Source organism: Danio aesculapii, chromosome 22, assembly GCF_903798145.1.
Source record: "Danio aesculapii chromosome 22, fDanAes4.1, whole genome shotgun sequence".
Lineage (NCBI taxonomy): Eukaryota > Metazoa > Chordata > Actinopteri > Cypriniformes > Danionidae > Danio > Danio aesculapii.
Window position 1 is genome coordinate 11,769,331 of NC_079456.1, and position 20,473 is coordinate 11,789,803.

The following is a 20,473-nucleotide window of genomic DNA, read 5'->3' on the forward strand; positions in this document are numbered from 1 at the left end:
AAACCCTAATCAGACACAACTAAACAAGTCAATCAAGGTCTAAGTGTTACTAGAAAGATACAGGCAAGTGGTTTTTTTTCAAGGCGAGCATTGCTGCGTTCTAGGACCAAACTTGTCCACCTCTGGACTAGGAGTTTCTAGTAGTCCCATTGATCACTGGTGATTCTGCTCCTCCAGGACCCAGTCTAGCAGAATGCAGAGCCAATCTGTACCAACAAACTAGCCTTGAAAATTCTATTAAGTCTTTAATTAGCTTGTCCAGGTGTGCAGAGTTGGCATTGGCACTAAACTTTGCAGGATAAGGGTCACTCAGGAAGAGGACTGGACACTCAACAGGATTAGTAGAGCAACTCTTGAGTAGTTGTTCTTCCTGAAACCTGATTAGAAATACCCACCAGCAGTCTGAGTGAGCAGTGAATACACCATCTTTCAATGACTCTGGTGCCATCCATCTGACAGGAAGTAGGCCTTTCCCGCCCTTGCGATAGTAATCAGTCTCGTAAATGTCTCGCGTCATACCAAAATCTGCAAAAAAATAAACCCCAAAACAAATCAAGACAATTTCACCCCTTTGAACCACAAGCTGAGTATACGCAATTTTGGTTGACTTGCCTCCAATTTTGACGGTGTAATCTTCAGCCACCATGCAGTTTCTAGCAGCGAGGTCTCTGTGGACAAACTTCTTAGCATTGAGATATGCCATCCCATCCGCTATCTCAGCTGACATTTGAATCATCTCTTTTAAGGTTGGTGGTGGACGGCCTGGGTTATTCTATTGAAAAACAATTGAATCAGTGGTTACGGCCAAATGCTTCTATTAGCATTAGCATATTATTTTGTAAAGTTATATAACCAAACAAGATAAAATGAACTTTTCTATTATTAAAGCAGAATTTAATCAATGTTATTGTCATAACACCCACAGATGTGGGGGTAACCAGATTCAGGGGGCTCGTCTGGGATATTTTTAAATATGATTGATCTACAAAAGAAACAGCAAGTCTTACTTCCGCATCAGGCCTCAGGCTACGCAGGTAGCTTTTCAGATCTCCGTGCGTCATTAGTTCCATGACAACCAATGACGGCTGCCCTTTGGATACCACACCAAGCAAGCGCACCTAGATGAACAAGACAAACATTCAGACAAGGTTGTCGTCACTGTGATGAACTTCTCTAAGTCATCCACACTTACCACATGGTGGCAGCTAAAGGCTTTCATGACTGAAGCCTCATTAAGGAATTCAATCCTCTCGCGCAGACTCGCCGACTCATTTACAGTTTTCACAGCAACTCGAGTGTCCGGTTCACCCTTTATGATGTCTTTAGCAATGCCTTCATACACCATTCCAAATGATCCCTGCCCAAGCTCTCTCATGACAGTGATCTTCTCCCGAGGAACTTCCCATTCGTCTGGGATGTACACTGCGAACACACAAAACTCAATATTACCATCACAGAGGTGTACACTACTAAGTAATTATCAGTTCTATCTAAAATCATATTTTACCATCATTTGCACTTATATATTCTGGATTGGATGAAGCAATCAATGGGCCAGTTGGACCTTCAGTTTGTCTGAGGGAAAAGAAATGTCTGCATAAGAGCACTGTTTGAGGGATAAATAAGGGCTTGATTTACACTTGATCTTACACTTACTTCTTCTTCAAGACGAAGTATCCTGCACTGGCCAGAATCACAAGAAAGAAAATGCAGACGGCTAGGATGATAACGATTTTCATGCTCATTTCCCCTGCAAAACATGCTTGTTAGAGACAGAAGTTCTGCGAATATCAGAAAAAGGGTATAATAAATAAAGTGAAGCTTACTGTCTTGAACAAAAAAGTATGCAGGATCGGTCCAAGAACCATTGCCAGCCAGCGAGGTGGCACGAACTCGCACACTGTAATTCCCAGGATGCCCTACTCTTAATCGATAGCCATGGTTTTTCTCATAGGAAATTCTGGACACACAGATTTGATCCTCCTGAGAGAACAAAAGACATTTAGAAACATTACAGGATGGCATATACATACATTTTTTCCCCCATTATTACTTACGTAGTTATCAGACATCCGCAGGTACTTGACTTCATACAGTATGATCATGCCATTGGGTGTTTTGGGCTCTTTCCATCTGATGTAAACAATTTCCGGCTCGTCAGGAAAAAATTCGTGAGTCACTGGCTCGGCAATGACATCAGCTTTCACTATGAACACAAGTGGAAACTCAACACATTACAATGCGAATCCAAACCTGTCTGTAATCTAAAGCAGTGTTTCCCAACCCTGTTCTTGAAGGCATGCCAAAACACCATTTTCAACCACTCCATAATCAAACACACCTAAATCAACTCATCAATACATAAGAAGATACTCCAAAACCTGAAGTTAATGGGTCAGATAAGAAAGACATCCAAAAATCTACTGTTGGTGTGCATCCAGGAACAGGGTTGGGATACAATGATCTAAAACAGTGTTTCTCAACCACATTCCTGGAGGACCACCAGCTCTGCACATTTTCAGTATCTCCTTACCCAAACACACCTGATTCAGATCATCAGCTCATTAGCGGAGACTTTAATGGGTGTGACAGACAAAGGAGACATCCAAAACATGCAGTGTTGGTGGTCCTCCAGGAACGTGGTTGAGAAACACTGATCTAAAGTAAATGAAGCATATTTGAAGAGTCTTACGTTCAGGGAGTGTGCGGGCATTGACATATGTTGGCATGCTGCAGCGGCCCGGGTCATTGGGGTCGTTGCAAGCGTGGATCTCAATCTGATAGCTGGTGAAGTGGAGAAGGTTGGAGATGACCATGGCCTCTTTGGAGCTGGCTTTGAACACCATCTTCCGACTCTTTTCTTCCTCTGGGATTGAAGTAGTTGGAAAGTTGGGTATTATAGTTGGTGTGGTTCCAAAATTCGGTAGCGTTGCATTGGCTACGCCAACTGAGCGTCGTCGTCGATGAGGCCTGAGGGTCGACAAAAAAGATGGAGGTTCAACAAGAGCATATGATAGAAAATTAATACCTACATTTTACCTGAAAAATGTCCCATGAAATTAAAATAAAAAAAGTTTGGTCACGCTTTATTTTGATGGTCCGTTTGTTGAATTTAAGTAACATTGCATCTACATGCCAACCAATTCTAATTAGAGTATAACTAGACTGTTAGGTTGGGGTTAGGGTTACTGAAAGTTTCTTATAGTCAGTTAAATGTCTGTTGAAGGAGCAGTCTAGCAGACAGTCTACTAATCCTCAAATGGACCATCAAAATAAAGTGTCACCAAATTTTTTAGATGTTAGTATCAGTATTGTTCGTTTTTAGGATATCCATAAGCTAGTGTGCACCAAAACAGCCAAAATTCAGATTTAGAAGATATAAATGGGTCAATGGTTTTTATTCCCATCACCTCATACTTCAGTTTCTCATCAAATCATGACCAATAAGATGCTCTCTAATATCTGACATGCCCCACCCCCTCCAAGATGCTCGCATGTGATGCTTGAGCTGAAACACCCTCTCTGGCAGAGCTGTGATAAAACGCTATTGGCTGTTTTTTTAAAGGGGAGGGGCTACTCTGTCCCACCTTCTCTTCATCTTTTATTGAAAGGTGGAAAGTTAACATTTAACCAAATGTAACATACTGAACACCCAAGAGTGCATTCCTTTTACCAACAGATAAACATTAAAGTTACATAAGAGCAAAAAACAAAACAAATAAACAAACTGTGTATTATGCTTTATCTGCATATTTGATCAAGCCTGTCACAAAAACAAACAGGAAGTATTTGGGAATAATCTGTCCCTGTTATGCTGCAGTTATTATTGAAAGTACTGGTACAAAATTAAAAGTGATTAATTTGAATAAATACAGAAAATACAAATATAGGTTTAAAATATTGTATACAACATAATTAAATATACAATATACAACATAAATATAAAATGATAAATAAAAAGGTCAATTAATAGTGCATAATATAACAGTATAAATGGATAGATTTATAGTTAAAATGTATTATGAGAACTAGAAAAGAATTAATTACAAAAATGCAGGAACATTTACATATACAGACATAAATAGAAATATGGTTATCATCTATAAATGTAAAATGTGGGCTTGACAAACCACCTGTAGAAACACTCTTCACTTCCCTCTCAAAAAAAAAACCACTCCCTCCTTACTCTAGCATTTCATTCTCTGAGCACTAACAGTTCCTTTGTATAATTAGCAGTTCCTGTGTGTATTGCCTGCTCTTGTTGAATCGCTGAATATCTCCTCGATTGTAAGTAGCTTTAGACAAAAGCATCTGCCAAATGACTATATGTAAATATAAATATAAATAAAACTTGTATCAATAAAAGGCAAATTTTACACATTTAAATGATATTATTTTTAAGTGGTTAAACAGTCATTTCTCAAGGTATTTCCTTGGCCAAGTAAGCTGCAGTGTGAACTGTTAGAGGTAATTAAGCAGTGAACCAGCAGATGGCGATACAGGCACTAATGTAAACAGTAAGGACTCCATTAACACTCCAGTGATCTGTTCAGCAGTATCATAGTCCTCCAGACCAACATTTTGAACTGGCCACCATTAAACCACAGCACACTTCAAAGAAAAAACACATGGCGTTTAATAACTAATGGTCAAAAAAATGGTCAAAGACATAATAATGACATTAAAGTCTACATGTAACTGTCGTAAAGATTATGATTATGTCCATGGCTGACATAGACCATTTTAAGGGGTGTAAACAAAAACAATGGTCCCAACGTATTTCCTGTTTTACATTTTTAATTTCTATAACTTCTGAGAATCCAAAAAGAGCCACATATTGATAAATAATGTTATGACAGCTGTTTTAACATCAAGTTATGATCGAATAGCCTCTAGTTACAGTTATGAAATAGTTTGATAACAAGCAGGAAATGTTCATGGGCCAATGACATGACCACATTGAAATCGTCTATATATATATGTGTGTGTGTGTGTGTGTGTGTGTGTATGTATGTGTATATGTACCTGGGCTCGAACACTTCATTGTGCAGGTAGTTCTCGAAGGTCTTCCGAAACTCTGTCTCTTCGGCCTCTTTCTTGAGCTGCATCTCGGTTTTGGGACAGGCGCAGCAGTGCCCCTTCTGGTCCGGGACCTCCGTTTGGTTGAGCTTCTGGTCCTCCTCGACGTCGTGGTGCGTCGGCGTGTGTGACGGCACTTTCATACCTGAAAAACAATAGCATTTAGTTAGTCTTTCTCATTTTTTAAAATTTATTCTGTCATGGTCTAGGGCGACGCGGTGGCGCAGTAGGTAGTGCTGCCGCCTCACGGCAAGAAGGTCGCTGACACAAGCCTCGGCTGGATCATGTAAGCATTTCTGTGTGGAATTTGCATGTTCTCCCCGTGTTCCTGTTGGTTTCCTCCGGGTGCTCCGGTTTCCCCCATAGTCCAAAGACATGTGGTACAGGTGAATTGGGTAGGCTAAATTGGCCGTAGTGTGTGAGTGTGAATGGATGTTTCCCAGAGATGGGTTGCAGCTGGAAGGGCATCCGCTGCGTAAAACATATGCTGAATAAGTTGGCGGTTCATTCCGCTGTGGTGACCCCAGATTAATAAAGGGACTAAGCCGAAAAAAAAGTGAATGTATGCCATGGTTTATTATCACCTGTTATGCTATTAATTGTCAGCGCTAGCAATACTGGAAACACGAAATGCCAAAAATACCAAGATAGTTACCTGAACTAGGGTTTTTTTCTTTTCACAAAGCAAAGTGTCCCTGACCCAGCCACAGTGCATTATATCCAGTTCTTGCTGACAAATGCATGAGGCCATCCAATTTAAGAAGACATTTGCAAACGACTCATCCCCAATACCGCAAGGTGTACCCAATACAAATGGACTACCGATGTTTTGCTTTTATATTTTACATTAGGCTAGTATTTGTGCATAAACATATCTAGATATAGTAATAAAAATACAGTTTGTTTGAATACAACTTTTTTTGTCATACCTACTGCAAACTCATATGAGCAATATTATCATTATACGTGGGAAAAGGGGGTCTCAGACAAAAAAAGGTTGGGAATCACTGATCTAGAGGCTGCTGCTGAATCTACCTTGCTGGCAGTAGTCAAACTTGTAGTGTGTGATGTCCTCGCTCTGCTTCTGGCAGTAGATGATGTAGTGTGTGATGTTTCCGTTGGGGTCTGACGGCGGTTTCCACTTGAGGATGATCTGAGAGGACGAGTTTGACCAGGAGTGAGGATCCAGCGGCACTGAAGGTCCTGTTAAAAAGCAGAAACACACACAGAGAAACAGTCACATCTCACACAACACTCGCTTCACAACAAATCACTAAGATTTAAATTTCATTATAGAGTAAAATAATAAAATAAATACTACATATTATATTATATTACATTACATTACATTATATTATATTATATTATATTATATTATATTATATTATATTATATTATATTATACTATTTTATATTATATTATATTATTTTATATTATTTTATATTATATTATATTATATTATATTATATTATACTATTTTATATTATATTATATTATATTATATTATATTATATTATTTTATATTATTTTATATTATATTATATTATATTATATTATACTATTTTATATTATATTATATTATATTATATTATATTATATTATATTATTTTATATTATATTATATTATATTATATTATATTATACTATTTTATATTATATTATATTATTTTATATTATTTTATATTATATTATATTATATTATATTATACTATTTATATTATATTATATTATATTATATTATATTATATTATATTATTTTATATTATTTTATATTATATTATATTATTTTATATTATTTATATTATATTATATTATATTATATTATATTATATTATATTATATTATATTATATTATACTATTTTATATTATATTATATTATTTTATATTATTTTATATTATATTATATTATATTATATTATACTATTTTATATTATATTATATTATATTATATTATATTATTTTATATTATTTTATATTATATTATATTATATTATATTATACTATTTTATATTATATTATATTATATTATATTATATTATATTATATTATTTTATATTATATTATATTATATTATATTATACTATTTTATATTATATTATATTATTTTATATTATTTTATATTATATTATATTATATTATATTATATTATATTATATTATATTATACTATTTTATATTATATTATATTATTTTATATTATTTTATATTATATTATATTATATTATATTATACTATTTTATATTATATTATATATTATATTATATTATATTATATTATATTATATTATATTATACTATTTTATATTATATTATATTATATTATATTATATTATATTATATTATATTATATTATACTATTTTATATTATATTATATTATTTTATATTATTTTATATTATATTATATTATATTATATTATACTATTTTATATTATATTATATTATATTATATTATATTATATTATTTTATATTATTTTATATTATATTATATTATTTTATATTATTTTATATTATATTATATTATATTATATTATACTATTTTATATTATATTATATTATTTTATATTATTTTATATTATATTATATTATATTATATTATACTATTTTATATTATTTTATATTATTTTATATTATATTATATTATATTATATTATATTATATTATATTATATTATATTATATTATATTATACTATTTTATATTATTTTATATTATATTATATTATATTATATTATACTATTTTATATTATATTATATTATATTATATTATATTATATTATTTTATATTATATTATATTATATTATATTATATTATATTATACTATTTTATATTATATTATATTATATTATATTATATTATATTATATTATTTTATATTATATTATATTATATTATATTATATTATATTATATTATATTATATTATTTTATATTATATTATATTATTATATTATATTATATTATATTATATTATTTTATATTATATTATATTATTTTATATTATATTATATTATTTTATTATATTATATTATATTATATTAGTAGCAAAAAAATATTAGCAATTATGCATAACTATGACTGCATACATACAGGTAGTACAATTATGGTCTGTCATTTATTTAAATTTTTAAAATGACATTAAAATGATTATTTTACAACAAATGTGATGCAATATGTATTTTTAAATAAATTTGTTGCATATATATATTTATATACATAGTGAAAAGAAAAAAAAATATATATAGTTATTTTTTTATTCTTTTATATATTTATTTTACAATCTGCATATGTATGTGAGCACATGTATGATTTGTGTAAATTTTAAATATTATATAATCACAAAATTATATGTATGAAATTAAATATTGCAATTTTATGGATGATTGTGCATAATTTGTTTTAATTATATATTTACTGATTATAAATGTAACCAACTTATTGTTATAAACTTAAATGTATTTTTATAGATGTGTGCATGCTTGTGTGAGTAAATATAATACAAGATATAATACTTTATAAACACTATTTATTTGTTTTATTTAAAAACTATTTATTATGTGTGTGTATATTCAACTAAAAAATATATTAACTCATTGATTAATTTATATTTTTTAGGGTTTTTTTAGGGTTTTCACCTTTATTGTGATAGGACAGTGAAGGACAGACAGGAAAGCTTGGGGAGCAGAGAGAGGGGAAAGATCGGCATAAGACCTTGAGCTGGGGATCGAACTCAGGTCCCCGTTAGCACCTTGGTGCTGTATGCCAGCGCATTTAGCCCCTAGGCTATTGGCGCCGACTCATTGATTAATTTATAGTTACAATAAAATTATAATTCCCATTTCATAAACTATTAGCTTTTTTATATTTGATATATTTATGCATGTATATGTGAGTGTCTATTTACAACAATATAATTCATCTTTTAATAAAAGCAAATGTATTTTAACTGTTATATTTTATTCTATAAATCTACCATATTTTATACTGGTCCCCCAATAAACAGACTTAGTAATGCTGATCTTACGTGTGGCATTGGTCCTGACGTAGATGATCTCGGTCTTGGCTCCTCTGACCTGATGGTCTTCTGAGGCTGCGAGCTGGGCTTTCACCATGACAGCGTACTGAGTCCAGGGTTTCAGAGGCATGATCAGATACCCCGGCTCCACCTCTTTACCTTCGCTAGGTCTTTGCGGCGGCTCCACGTCTGCAATGGCCCAGCTGTTAGAGCCACACGCGTCCTGACCATCGTATTCAGTCACATTCCTGTGAGGACTGAACCAGGAAAACAGACACACTGTTAGCCAATATAGTGCTTTCAATTATGATTAATATTATTATTTTAGAAAAGTATCTGTATGTTTGGATTGAGTTTTTGTTTGAATTTTGTTCAAACTTATGTACTAAGATTTTTTTTTTTTTTTTTTCATGTTATAAACATCCATCTATAAATGATAAAATGTATATTTTTTATTCTTATTTTTTAGGGGTTTTCACTTTTATTGTGATAGGACAGTGGAGATTTAGAGACAGGAAAGTATGGAGAGCAGAGATAGGGGAAGGTTCAGCAAAGGACCTCGAGGCGGGAATCGAACTCAGGTCGCCGTGTACACCTCAGTGCCATGTGTCGACGCACTAACCACAAGGCTATTGGCGCCGACATAAAACTTATCTTTTAATAAAAGAAAATGTACTTTAATTTATATTTTTCTACTATACTTTATTACTTTTTTATATTTATTTTTATAGTACAAATATGCTGTATTTTATACTATATTAATAGTATAATAGTAATACTACATTGATAATACATTTTCATAGAATTAATATTTTATTAATTTAAAACGTTTGAGATATAAATAAAAGTAGTATTCTGAATACTAACTAATACTAATAACTCCTGTTTTTTAACACTACTATAATTGAATATATATTTTAGCCATTCAATAACAGAATTCTCATAATAATATCACAAAAGGAGGATGTGTTACAACACTTTTAAAATTATTTTAATATATGTTTCATAGGATTTAAACTGAGTAGAACTACATGTCAATAATCACAGTTAAATATGATCTACTCTGTGAAGCTGACTGGTTGGTTCCTCTCACATGAAGAGCGGCATTCTGAAAAGTTAAAGGTCTCGTGAAGAGTTTTTAAATGTGCATTTTTTATTTGATGTTTGGCAGTCTTAAACAAAACATAAAGAGGGCGGGACAGAGTAGCTCCTCCCCTTATAAAAAGACAGCCAATAGTGTTTTGTTTTATCGCTGCTCTGCCAGTGGTTCAGATCAAGCGCGTCAAATGAAAAGTGTCTTTAAGGGGGTGGGGCATGTCAGAAACTAGAGAGCATTTGATTGGTCAATACTTGAGCAACTGAAGTATGAGATGATGTGAATAAAACCATTGTCCCATTTAGGTGGAAGTGACAAACTACAACCTTAACATGTTTATATCAGTTTAATATCTTCTAAACACAAATTTTGTCACTGTTTTGGTGCGCACTAGCTTACAGATATCTAAAAAACGAACAATACTGATACTAACATCTAAAAAAAAATTCTTTTAATTTCATGGGACCTTTAAATGTTTTTCTCTATGCTGTATACCTAGAAAAGTGACTGCATCGCTCCCTATTTGGCAAGCATGGCACAAGTCTCCATTTAAAATAAAGAACCTGAGCGTGCAAAAGACGCGATATGTGAACGACCCCTAAATCAGGCTTTAGCCTTCATTTACATTATATAAACAGCTTCAATAATGCAGTTTAAAAGAAATTGAAAAGACATCACTCACGCTTCCTTGTAGAGCACCATGAATCCCAGCAGATCTCTGAAGTCTGACGGCCAGAAGGACTCCCATCGGATGAGGATCTTGTCGCTCATGGTGCGGATTTGTGTAAATTTGAGTATGTGACTTTCACCTGTAGGACAGAAAGAAGATTAGGTCTACTTTAAGGCTGAAGAAAAGAAAAGTCAGTGGGGACGGTCTAATGGATTCCAGTTCAAACTATCAAATTTAAATCATTAACAGCAGCACATTTAAATGGTTGTGCAATATGACGATTTATATTGTACTGAAAAAAAAAAAAAAGTCTGTCGTTTCATATTACGCATATTGTGATTACGATTTTATTTAGCGTTATTTTATGTTGGCTTTCTGTTCGTTTTCGAAGAGTGTTTAATCGTTAATCAAACATTTGCCCTGAAGTTCTAAATAAAGTCAGAAATATGATCACATATGAATGAGTAGACTTTACATGTGGTCAATGTACTATTAATTGAATTTACAGAAATGGTATTATATCGTAATAGATATCGTTATCAGGATGTGAGATTACTTCTATTGCGATATTACACTATGTTATTGATATTGACATCACCCAGCCCTAGTTTCCAGTTTGTTTTGGAACATATTCTATTAGAATGTATTGGTTTTTTCCAATAACTGACAAGTAGAGACCCACAACCATTAGAACTTTTTGTTTGCTTTTTTGTAGCAGGTTTTGACATGACAAGCGAGACTCTTACAGTAGGACTGGTCTTTCTCATTGCTGATGTCGTTCATCCTGTTTTTGGTGCCGGTGGCTTGTTCCATGCGCAGGATCTCAGACTTGCAGAGTTTGCCGTTTTGGATGAACTTCATTCGGCCTTTGAGGATGGTGAGGTTGTGTTTGTTCCAGTCCCACAGCTGGCGCAGGTTCTGGTTGTCCATCGCGTGGAACGAATAGTTTCTGCAAAGATCAACAGGACATAACATTGATCAATTAGTAATACTAGCGGTTGATGATTTACTGGTTTAGTTTTAATTACCAAAAATGGCAAATGTGTTTTCCTGCTTGGATTTGAAATGGACTTTTATTTTAACAGCGCACAGACATTTTTTAATTGATGGCATTGACTGCTTAATTTCTCTCTATGGCTGATGTTTCAGAAGCTTTTGCTTTGACAGTGTGGTGGGATTTGTATTATTTTAAACCATATATTTATTCTTTTTTTATTAATTAAAGTGACAATAACATACACATTTATATATATATATATACACACATATACACACACACACGCACGCACGCACGCACGCACACACACACACACACACACACACACACACACAGTTCAAAGTTCAGAATTATTAGCCCCTCCTTTGAATTGTTTTTTTCTTTTTTAAATATTCTCTAAATGATGTTTAACAGAGCAAGGAAATTTTCACAGTATGTCTGATAATATTATTTCTTCTGGAGAAAGTCTTATTTGTTTTATTTCGGCTAGAATAAAAGCAGTTTTTAATTTTTATGAACCATTTAAGTTCAAAATTATTAGCCCCTTTAAGCAATTTTTTTTTTTTCGATAGTCTACAGAACAAACCATCGTTATACAATAACTTGCCTAATTACCCTAACCTGCCTAGTTAACCTAGTTAAGCCTTTAAAAGTCACTTTATTCTGTATAAAAGTGTCTTGAAAAATACATAGTAAAATATTATTTACTGTCATCATGGCAACGATAGAAATGTTTAGAAATGTGTTGATTAAAATCTTCTCTCCGTTAAAACTGAAATTGGGGAAAAAATAAACAGGCGGGCTAATAATTCATGGGGGCTAATAATTCAGGGGGGCTAATAATTCTGACTTCAACTATATATATATGTTATAGCAACAGACAAAAAATGTATTAAATAGTTAATACATATCTGTATAATTTATATGTATACAATTTATATTCGTTAAAAATAGCCTTCATACACTGATATCTAAAAAAATATACAATCTCATCTGTTATAGACAATTATGCAGCTCTCTGGAATACTTGATTCTGATTGGTCAATCACAACATTCAGTGAAAGGTAAAACTGATTGAACTAATAACACATGCTCATTCACATATAACAATCATCTTGGCTGTTAATATAGTTAATATAATTTACATGTATATTTTACTTTCACTTATATCTGTCACACTGTTGTTTAGCGCCATCTAGTGACTGAATAATGATGATGATAATAATAAGATCTATAAGAGTGTCCTAAACTGGTAAAAAAAAATCTGATCAATGTTTTTTGTTTTGTTTAGTGGCAAGTAGTCATGTACTAAGGGAGATAATGTACATCCAACCAGTTTTTCTCACAGTATAAATGCATTAATTCATACATTGTCCCTTAAATAGCATGTTATAAGAGTTAGCATATGCCTATTCCTTTGGTAGATGTCTCAAAAGAAGACTTTAATTTTGACAGTATATGTAATGCTTTATCAAACTGTAAGGGGAGACTCATCAATAATAACCGTATACAAAGTGATGTAATACTTTCAAAAATCACGATCGCAATATATATATATATCCATGCCTAATATCAGAAGGTCAGAAAGTGATTCATGTTTTTTATAAATTGTTAAAATGTTGGTATTTGTGATGCAGCAAGTGCAGAGACCAATGTGTACACTATGATTTTATATAAAATTCTCTTTAAAGTGTGATATGACTAAACAGTGGCCATTAACGAATATTTTCTCAATTCAAATGAGTAGCGGCTTGGACCCGGAAACAGTATTCCATATGTCACCGATACATCACGACTTAACAAGCGGATAGGATACATTTAATTTGTATATATCGGCTAATATTGCAATCCTCTATTTTAAAGATGTGTCAAAAAGAGACTCTTATTTTGACACCCCATGGGACTGGACTTATCTTGACCAATTTATCAGCTGACTGTTTGCATTTTCTTTCTCATTGAGCGAACATATCTTTTTGTCTGATGCTTTTCATTCTAGCGATGCATGGGACTTTTATTTTGACTACCAAATCAGCTGGTACTTGCTTTTTTAAAATTCAGCCATTAAGTTAAGCTGTCTTTGCCCAATATTACTTTAATCATTAATTTCAAAGAATAATAAAGAATAACCTAATAACAGGTAACTTAAAGGCCAACTGCGGCACTTTAGCTCAGCGGTCACATCAAACATACCCGCCGTCCAGCGTTTCTCCGCGGATGAGATGCAGCTTGCGGAGGAAAGAGAGCGAGACGAGAGCGTAGGCCCTGCGGATGGTCAAATAACCCGTGATCTCCTCCAGCTGACCCAGACTGGACTCCAGCTCCGCAGCGATGCTGTCTGTATGACACAAAACAGTGATATACATCTATTAGACAAAGACATACACAAGTAGTTGATTTTATTGCAGACATACAGTAAGCTCAGAATTCTTGACACTTTTTGGCTGATGTGCTTTTTAGATTGCGTTTTAACACTGAATTTGAATATTGAGTAGTGGGCGGGGATTCATTTTTGCAACTCAGCATTCACTTGCAGCAAACTAATGGTTGGTGAGAGCATGGCTAAGCATGTGTCAGCCAACTGCCATCATCAGAAAAGGACTGCTGTTCTGGAGCAGAAGCAAATGATCAGGTTTTGGTTAAAGATGACCTAAACAAACCGTTTTTCTTTCAGTGGATTGTCTTACACAATGTAAATTTTGATTTCATGTTGACTACAATTCAAATTGAACTTTTTATGACACCAATTACTAATTAATTCCTAAAAAGAACTAGCTTAATATTTTTCTATTGTAATTTAATTTGTACTAAAATAAAAAAGCATTTCCCCAGAGATGGGTTGCAGCTGGAAGGGCATCCGCTGTGTAAAACATATGCTGGATAAGTTGGCGATTCATTCCACTGTGGCGACCCTGGATTAATAAAGGGACTAAGTCGATAAGAAAATGAATGAATGAATAAAGCATCCCCGTGAATATATTGCGTAAATAAAGAAACTTATGGGCCAGGGAATAGCGATATTTCTGTGTTTAATAATTTGTTTTTATCTACATGCAACATTGCAAACGCAAGGTTAACGTCACAATCCATAAACTTGTAAATACTACCTAAGACTACATAAAATATTTTTAAAAATAGTAAAAACTACTAAGGTCAGTAAATATTATTAGCTCCCTAAACAAATACACAGTTGAAGTCAGAATTATTAGCCCCCCTGAATTATTAGCCCCGTTTATTTTTTTCACCCAATTTCTGTTTAACAGAGAGAAGATTTTCTTCAACACATTTCTAAACATAATAGTTTTAATAACTCATTTCTAATAACTGATTTATTTTATCTTTGCCATGATGACAGTAAATAATATTTAGCTAGATATTTTACTAGGAAAAAAAGATAATCTTAAAGGGGCTAATAATTTTGACCTTAAAATGGTTTTTAAAAAATTAAAAACTGCTTTTATTCTAGCTGAAATAAAACAAATAAGACTTTCTCCAGAAGAAACAATATTATCAGACATACTGTGAAAATTTCCTTGCTCTGTTAATCATCATTTGGTAAATATTTATAAAAGAAAAATAATTCTAATAATTCTGACTTCAACTGTGTATTTTTTCAATTGGCTACAGAACAAACCATTGTTTGACTTGTCTAATTAACCGAACGTCCTTAGTTAACACAATTAACGTACAGTAGTTAAGCCTTTAAGCTGCACTTGCACTAGTATCTTCCAGAATAACTAGTAAAATTGTATTAATTATAGTAAAACTATTATGTTTAACATGTTCAATTCTTTAGTTATTTGCAATTAAGGGATTGTTTAAGGGTCAAATAAAAAAAAAATTATCCCAAGATACCCAATTTAACTGCTATGGAAGAACTGTAATAAACCATTACATAAATGGCAGATAAGTCTGAAACTAGATGGGAACAGGATTTGGGGATAACACTGGAAAATGACCTGTGGGGTCAGCTATGTAGAGATGGGGTTACCTCAACTTTGAACTACAGATTTAGACCAATCCAGTTTAATTTCTTACACCAGCTTTATTATACTCCATCCAGATTACACAAATTTAAAAACAGTATTTCTCCCCTCTGCTTCAGATGTGGTACAGAAGAAGGTAAATTTTTGCATTCTACATGGCTGTGACCTATACTGAAAGTGTTGTGGTACAAGTATATCATATCACAGATTCATGGAATTGATTTTCCATTGGACCCAGAGATATGTTTATTGGGCCTATAATGCTATTAACCTCTAGCATCATCATGCTATTAAGCTTACTGAAATGTTAAAAAATGCATTGCTTTAAAATGGAAAACAGACATTGATGTACCAATTGGACTGTGGATCTCAGAAGTTTGCAACTATATACCATTGGAGAAGATCACATATTCTTTGAGAGGAAAAGGGGAGTTATTTAAATAGATTCGGAATTATATTAAAACAGTACCACAGGATTTGATTTGACAAAATAGTTTTTCTCCATTTGTATATACAGTATCTCCTCCTTTTATATTTATTTATTTTTATTTTACTTATTTATTTTTATATACTGTGTGTGTATGTTTTACTTTAGTTTGTTTGCTGCTTAGTTTCGATGTTCTGTATTGATAACTTTTGAAAAAGCTAATAAAAAGATATAATTCAATAACGTATTAAAAAAACCTAAGAAACGAGTATTTCATACAATTTATTATCGGAAAGGACCATTAGCATAATTTTCCATATCAAGCCGATGCTGATATTTCATCAATGCCACCATTATCTATTAATTTATCAAGAATTCTGAGAATATGTTGGTGCAATAGCCTAGTGGTTAGCGCCGACACATGGTGCAGTAGCACTTCAGGGCGTCCCGAGTTCAAATCCCGGCTGGAGGACATTTCCCAACCCTACCCCCTCTCTCTCTCCAACTTTGCTTCCTGTCTCATTACTGTTCTATTTAATAAAAGGCAAAAAAGCCAAAAATAAATCTAAAAAAAAAAAAAGAATTCCAAGAATATTATGCAGAACTTTATTTTCATCTTATTTCAGGGTTTCTGCACATTTTACTAAGTTAAATTTAAGACTTTAAGACATTTTTAAGATCATTATGAATGAACGTTTAGACTTATAGAGGGCTAAAGGCTAAGGATTTTTCTCCCAGTTAGAAAAGATTTTCACTTGCCCTAGCAAAAGTGATTGAAATTTAGTACATTTAATGATACAATAATAATTTAGTTTTTAGTTTAGTTGAATATTTTAAAATTAATTTTCAAGTAAATCTATTGACAAACCCTATATAACCCTTACCAAGAATAAAACAAAACATAGCTGTCAATTACTTCAGCCTACAATAATAATAATTAACAGGACAATTAAGACCTGTTAAAAAGGATTTAAGACCTACAACAGAACATTTCAGTAGATTTAAGACTTTTTGAGGCCTAAAACTTAGCTTTTGAGATTTAAGAAATTTTAAGACTTTTTAAGACCCCACAGAAACCCTGTTACTTGTATTTTTTAATATGTTAAATACATTAAAAATGAATCAATCTCGACTCACTTCCTCCGCTGATCTTGATGATGAGACTGCCATTGAGCACCGTACATCCACGCAGCGCTTGAGCGGCCGTGACCGAGTCCACCGTCTGCACTCCTGTACACACTTTAGGACACCGACCGGTGCAGGGCGTGCAGGTCAACCTGAAAACACCACAGACATGTGTTTAGTGAAGAGAAATGAGCGATGAAAGGAGCAGAGCAAGCCTGAAGATGTTCAAAGACAGTCCCGAGCGCTGCCGTACACGCATGCATTCCCCATGATGTCAGCGGCTGACATGAGTTTTCATGATCAAAATCACCTGAGGGCCAAACATATTGTTCCCAGTGTGCTGAAATCTCTTTTCACCTGCGCTGCTGTCGTTGATGCATTTGGATTGATGCCAAAATACGGTGTGACGAATCGTGTGCTTCATTTAACCTGTAATTACTTGTTTAAATTAAATGAGTTTTCATACTTTTATTTTGTAATTGCGTTATATATTTTTCTTATTTCACATTCTTAGTAAAAATAAACACACAAATGTTTCAACAAGATGTTGGGCCGAAACATTTGTGGTTATATTTACGAAAAATGTGAAAAAATAATAATGTAATTACTCAGAGTGTGAATCATGACCTTTTGAGTTATTCGATATATATATATATATATATATATATATATATATATATATATATATATATATATATATATATATATATATATATATATATATATATATATAATTATTCGGTTATTATAGTTACGCACCAAAATCAGATAACGCAGGTACGCAGTGCATAACTACTGATACTTTTATTTTGACAATTTTTACATTTATAATTTAGTAAAAAAATGCACATTGTTTTGCTTTAAACGTCTTTTCTGTTCGGTAGATGTCTGGAAAGAGACTTTTATTTTGACATTAAGGACTTTCTGTTTTGATCTATGTATCTGGAAGTATGTGCTTTTAAAAAAGATAATCAATGTCATTTCAGTTTACTTAATACCTTGGACTTTTATTCTGACACTGCATGGGACTTGCATGGGAATTTTTATAAACATATTATTTATCATTTTTATTCATTAACAAGAACATGTTTCAATTTTCAGTTTAGTCGATATCTGAGAGTTAAAATCTCATATTAGGGTCTAATTTTGACAACGCAGATCATTTATTTCAGCTATATCTGCTGCAATTTTAGAATGATCAGCATAGACCGCATAGACAGTTTTTTTCTAGATCAGCTTACATTTCTTCATGCTGATAATTAAACAAACAAACAAACAAACAAACAAACAAACTAGTCAATGCTAATAACTATAATATTCAGAATATCAACTGATATGTGTCAAAATAAAAGTCATCTATATTTTTCTCTGAAGACGCTTTAATAAAAAAAAAAAAAAAGATGAACATAGACTGATAAGCTTTTTTTGTTAAGCTTTTTATTTTACCAAGATATCACATGATCACATGAGTGTCTTTTTTATTTTTTTAAATGTAATTTTGGCATGTTAGCGGATATTTAGCACATTTTAATTATCCGCATGGACTAGTATGCTTTTTCAGTTCAGTTTCGCCAAGTTTTTTTATTTTGGTTTTTGTATTTAAAAAGATCAACATCGACTGATAAGCTTTTATGTTTAGCTTAGTGTTGGGTTACAATATCGGAGCATAATAGAGCACAATTTTTTTATTTTTCCCAGATATCACATCATTTTTATGAGTGTCTTTTTTAAATTTTTTAATTTAATTTTGCCATTTTGGCTGATATTTGCCATATTTTAATTATCGGCATAGACTGGTAAATTATTTAGGTTCAGTTTCAGTATTTTTTTTATTTTGGTTTTTGTATTTGTTTTTAAAAAGATCAACATCGACTGATACGCTTTTATGTTTAGCTTAGCGTTGGGTTACAACATCTGAGCATAATAGAACACAATATTTTTTTATTTTACCCAGACAACACATGATTTTTATGAATGTCTTTTTCATTTTTTATTTAATTTTGGTATTTAGCTGGTGTTTGGCATATTATTATCATTAGCATAGACTGGTATGTTTTTTCAGTAAAGTTTTGCGAAGTTATTTTTTGGTTTTGGTTTTTGTATCAACATCGACTGATAAGCTTTTATGTTCAGCAGAACTGTTGGATTCCAATATCGGAGCATAACGGTGCACAATTTTTTTATTATACCCAGATATCACATCATTTTTTTGAGAGTCTTTTTTATTTAATTTTGGCATTTTGGCTGATATTTGACATATTTTGATTATCGCCATAGACGATTAAGTTTTATCGGTTAAGATTTGGTACTTTTTTTTGTTTTGTTTATTATTTAGTTTTTTATTTAGTATTTGTTTTTAGAAAGATCAACATCAACTGATAAGCTTATAACTTTAGCAAAAGTGTTACAATACAACATTGGAGCATATATGGAGCACAATTTTTTATTTTATACAGATATAACGTGATTTTCATGAATGTCTTTTTTAATTTTTCTATTTAATCTTGCCATTTTGGCTGATATTTGCCACATTTTAATTATCGGCATAGACTGGTACGTTTTTTCGGTTCAGTTTTAGTAAGTTCTTCGTTTTTTATTTTGTCCAATATTTGTCATTTTTGTAATAATCATCTCTAAGTTTGGCTGACTGAGAATCACGCTTGCTGTCGTACACATGAATTCCCCATGATGTCACCAGCTGGCATGACTTTTCACACTTGCAGTCGCCTGAGGGACAAACATATTGTTCCCTGTGTGCTGAAATCTCATTTCACCTGCGCCGCTGTCATTGATGCGTTTGGATCAATCCCAAAAATATGGTGTAACGGGTCGTGCATTCATTCAAACTGCAACGCAGCGATTCATTTGAATGGAAAGAGTCATCGAGGGCAGACTCGAAAACACAATCACACCCAGACAAAACAGCACTGATAGTCACGCTGCGCCCTTGAAGTGTGCAAACTCCACATCACAGCAAACACGAGGCCCTTTTGACGCAAGAATCAGCAATTATGCTGAAAGAGGGAAGAAATAACGGTAGAAGAGGAGTTCGATATAATTCGGTTGCTTAATTGAATCACTTTC

The 20,473-nt window shown here is 32.4% G+C and overlaps 1 protein-coding gene across 1 annotated transcript in view; it reads right to left on the minus strand.

Moving 5' to 3' along the window:
* The window catches only part of insrb (insulin receptor b), a 79,099-nt gene that overhangs the window by 2,261 nt on the left and 56,365 nt on the right, over positions 1-20,473 (minus strand). Inside the window, exons 3-18 of the mRNA XM_056448555.1 lie at positions 17,402-17,541; positions 14,045-14,189; positions 11,604-11,806; positions 10,870-10,996; positions 9,101-9,348; positions 6,115-6,282; positions 5,026-5,224; positions 2,693-2,970; positions 2,058-2,206; positions 1,827-1,983; positions 1,657-1,750; positions 1,508-1,575; positions 1,193-1,422; positions 1,008-1,118; positions 613-772; positions 396-525 (exon numbers count right to left, since the gene is read on the minus strand). Coding sequence (XP_056304530.1) covers positions 396-525; positions 613-772; positions 1,008-1,118; positions 1,193-1,422; positions 1,508-1,575; positions 1,657-1,750; positions 1,827-1,983; positions 2,058-2,206; positions 2,693-2,970; positions 5,026-5,224; positions 6,115-6,282; positions 9,101-9,348; positions 10,870-10,996; positions 11,604-11,806; positions 14,045-14,189; positions 17,402-17,541 — 2,607 coding nt within the window. The remainder of the gene's footprint in view (positions 1-395; positions 526-612; positions 773-1,007; positions 1,119-1,192; positions 1,423-1,507; positions 1,576-1,656; positions 1,751-1,826; positions 1,984-2,057; positions 2,207-2,692; positions 2,971-5,025; positions 5,225-6,114; positions 6,283-9,100; positions 9,349-10,869; positions 10,997-11,603; positions 11,807-14,044; positions 14,190-17,401; positions 17,542-20,473) is intronic.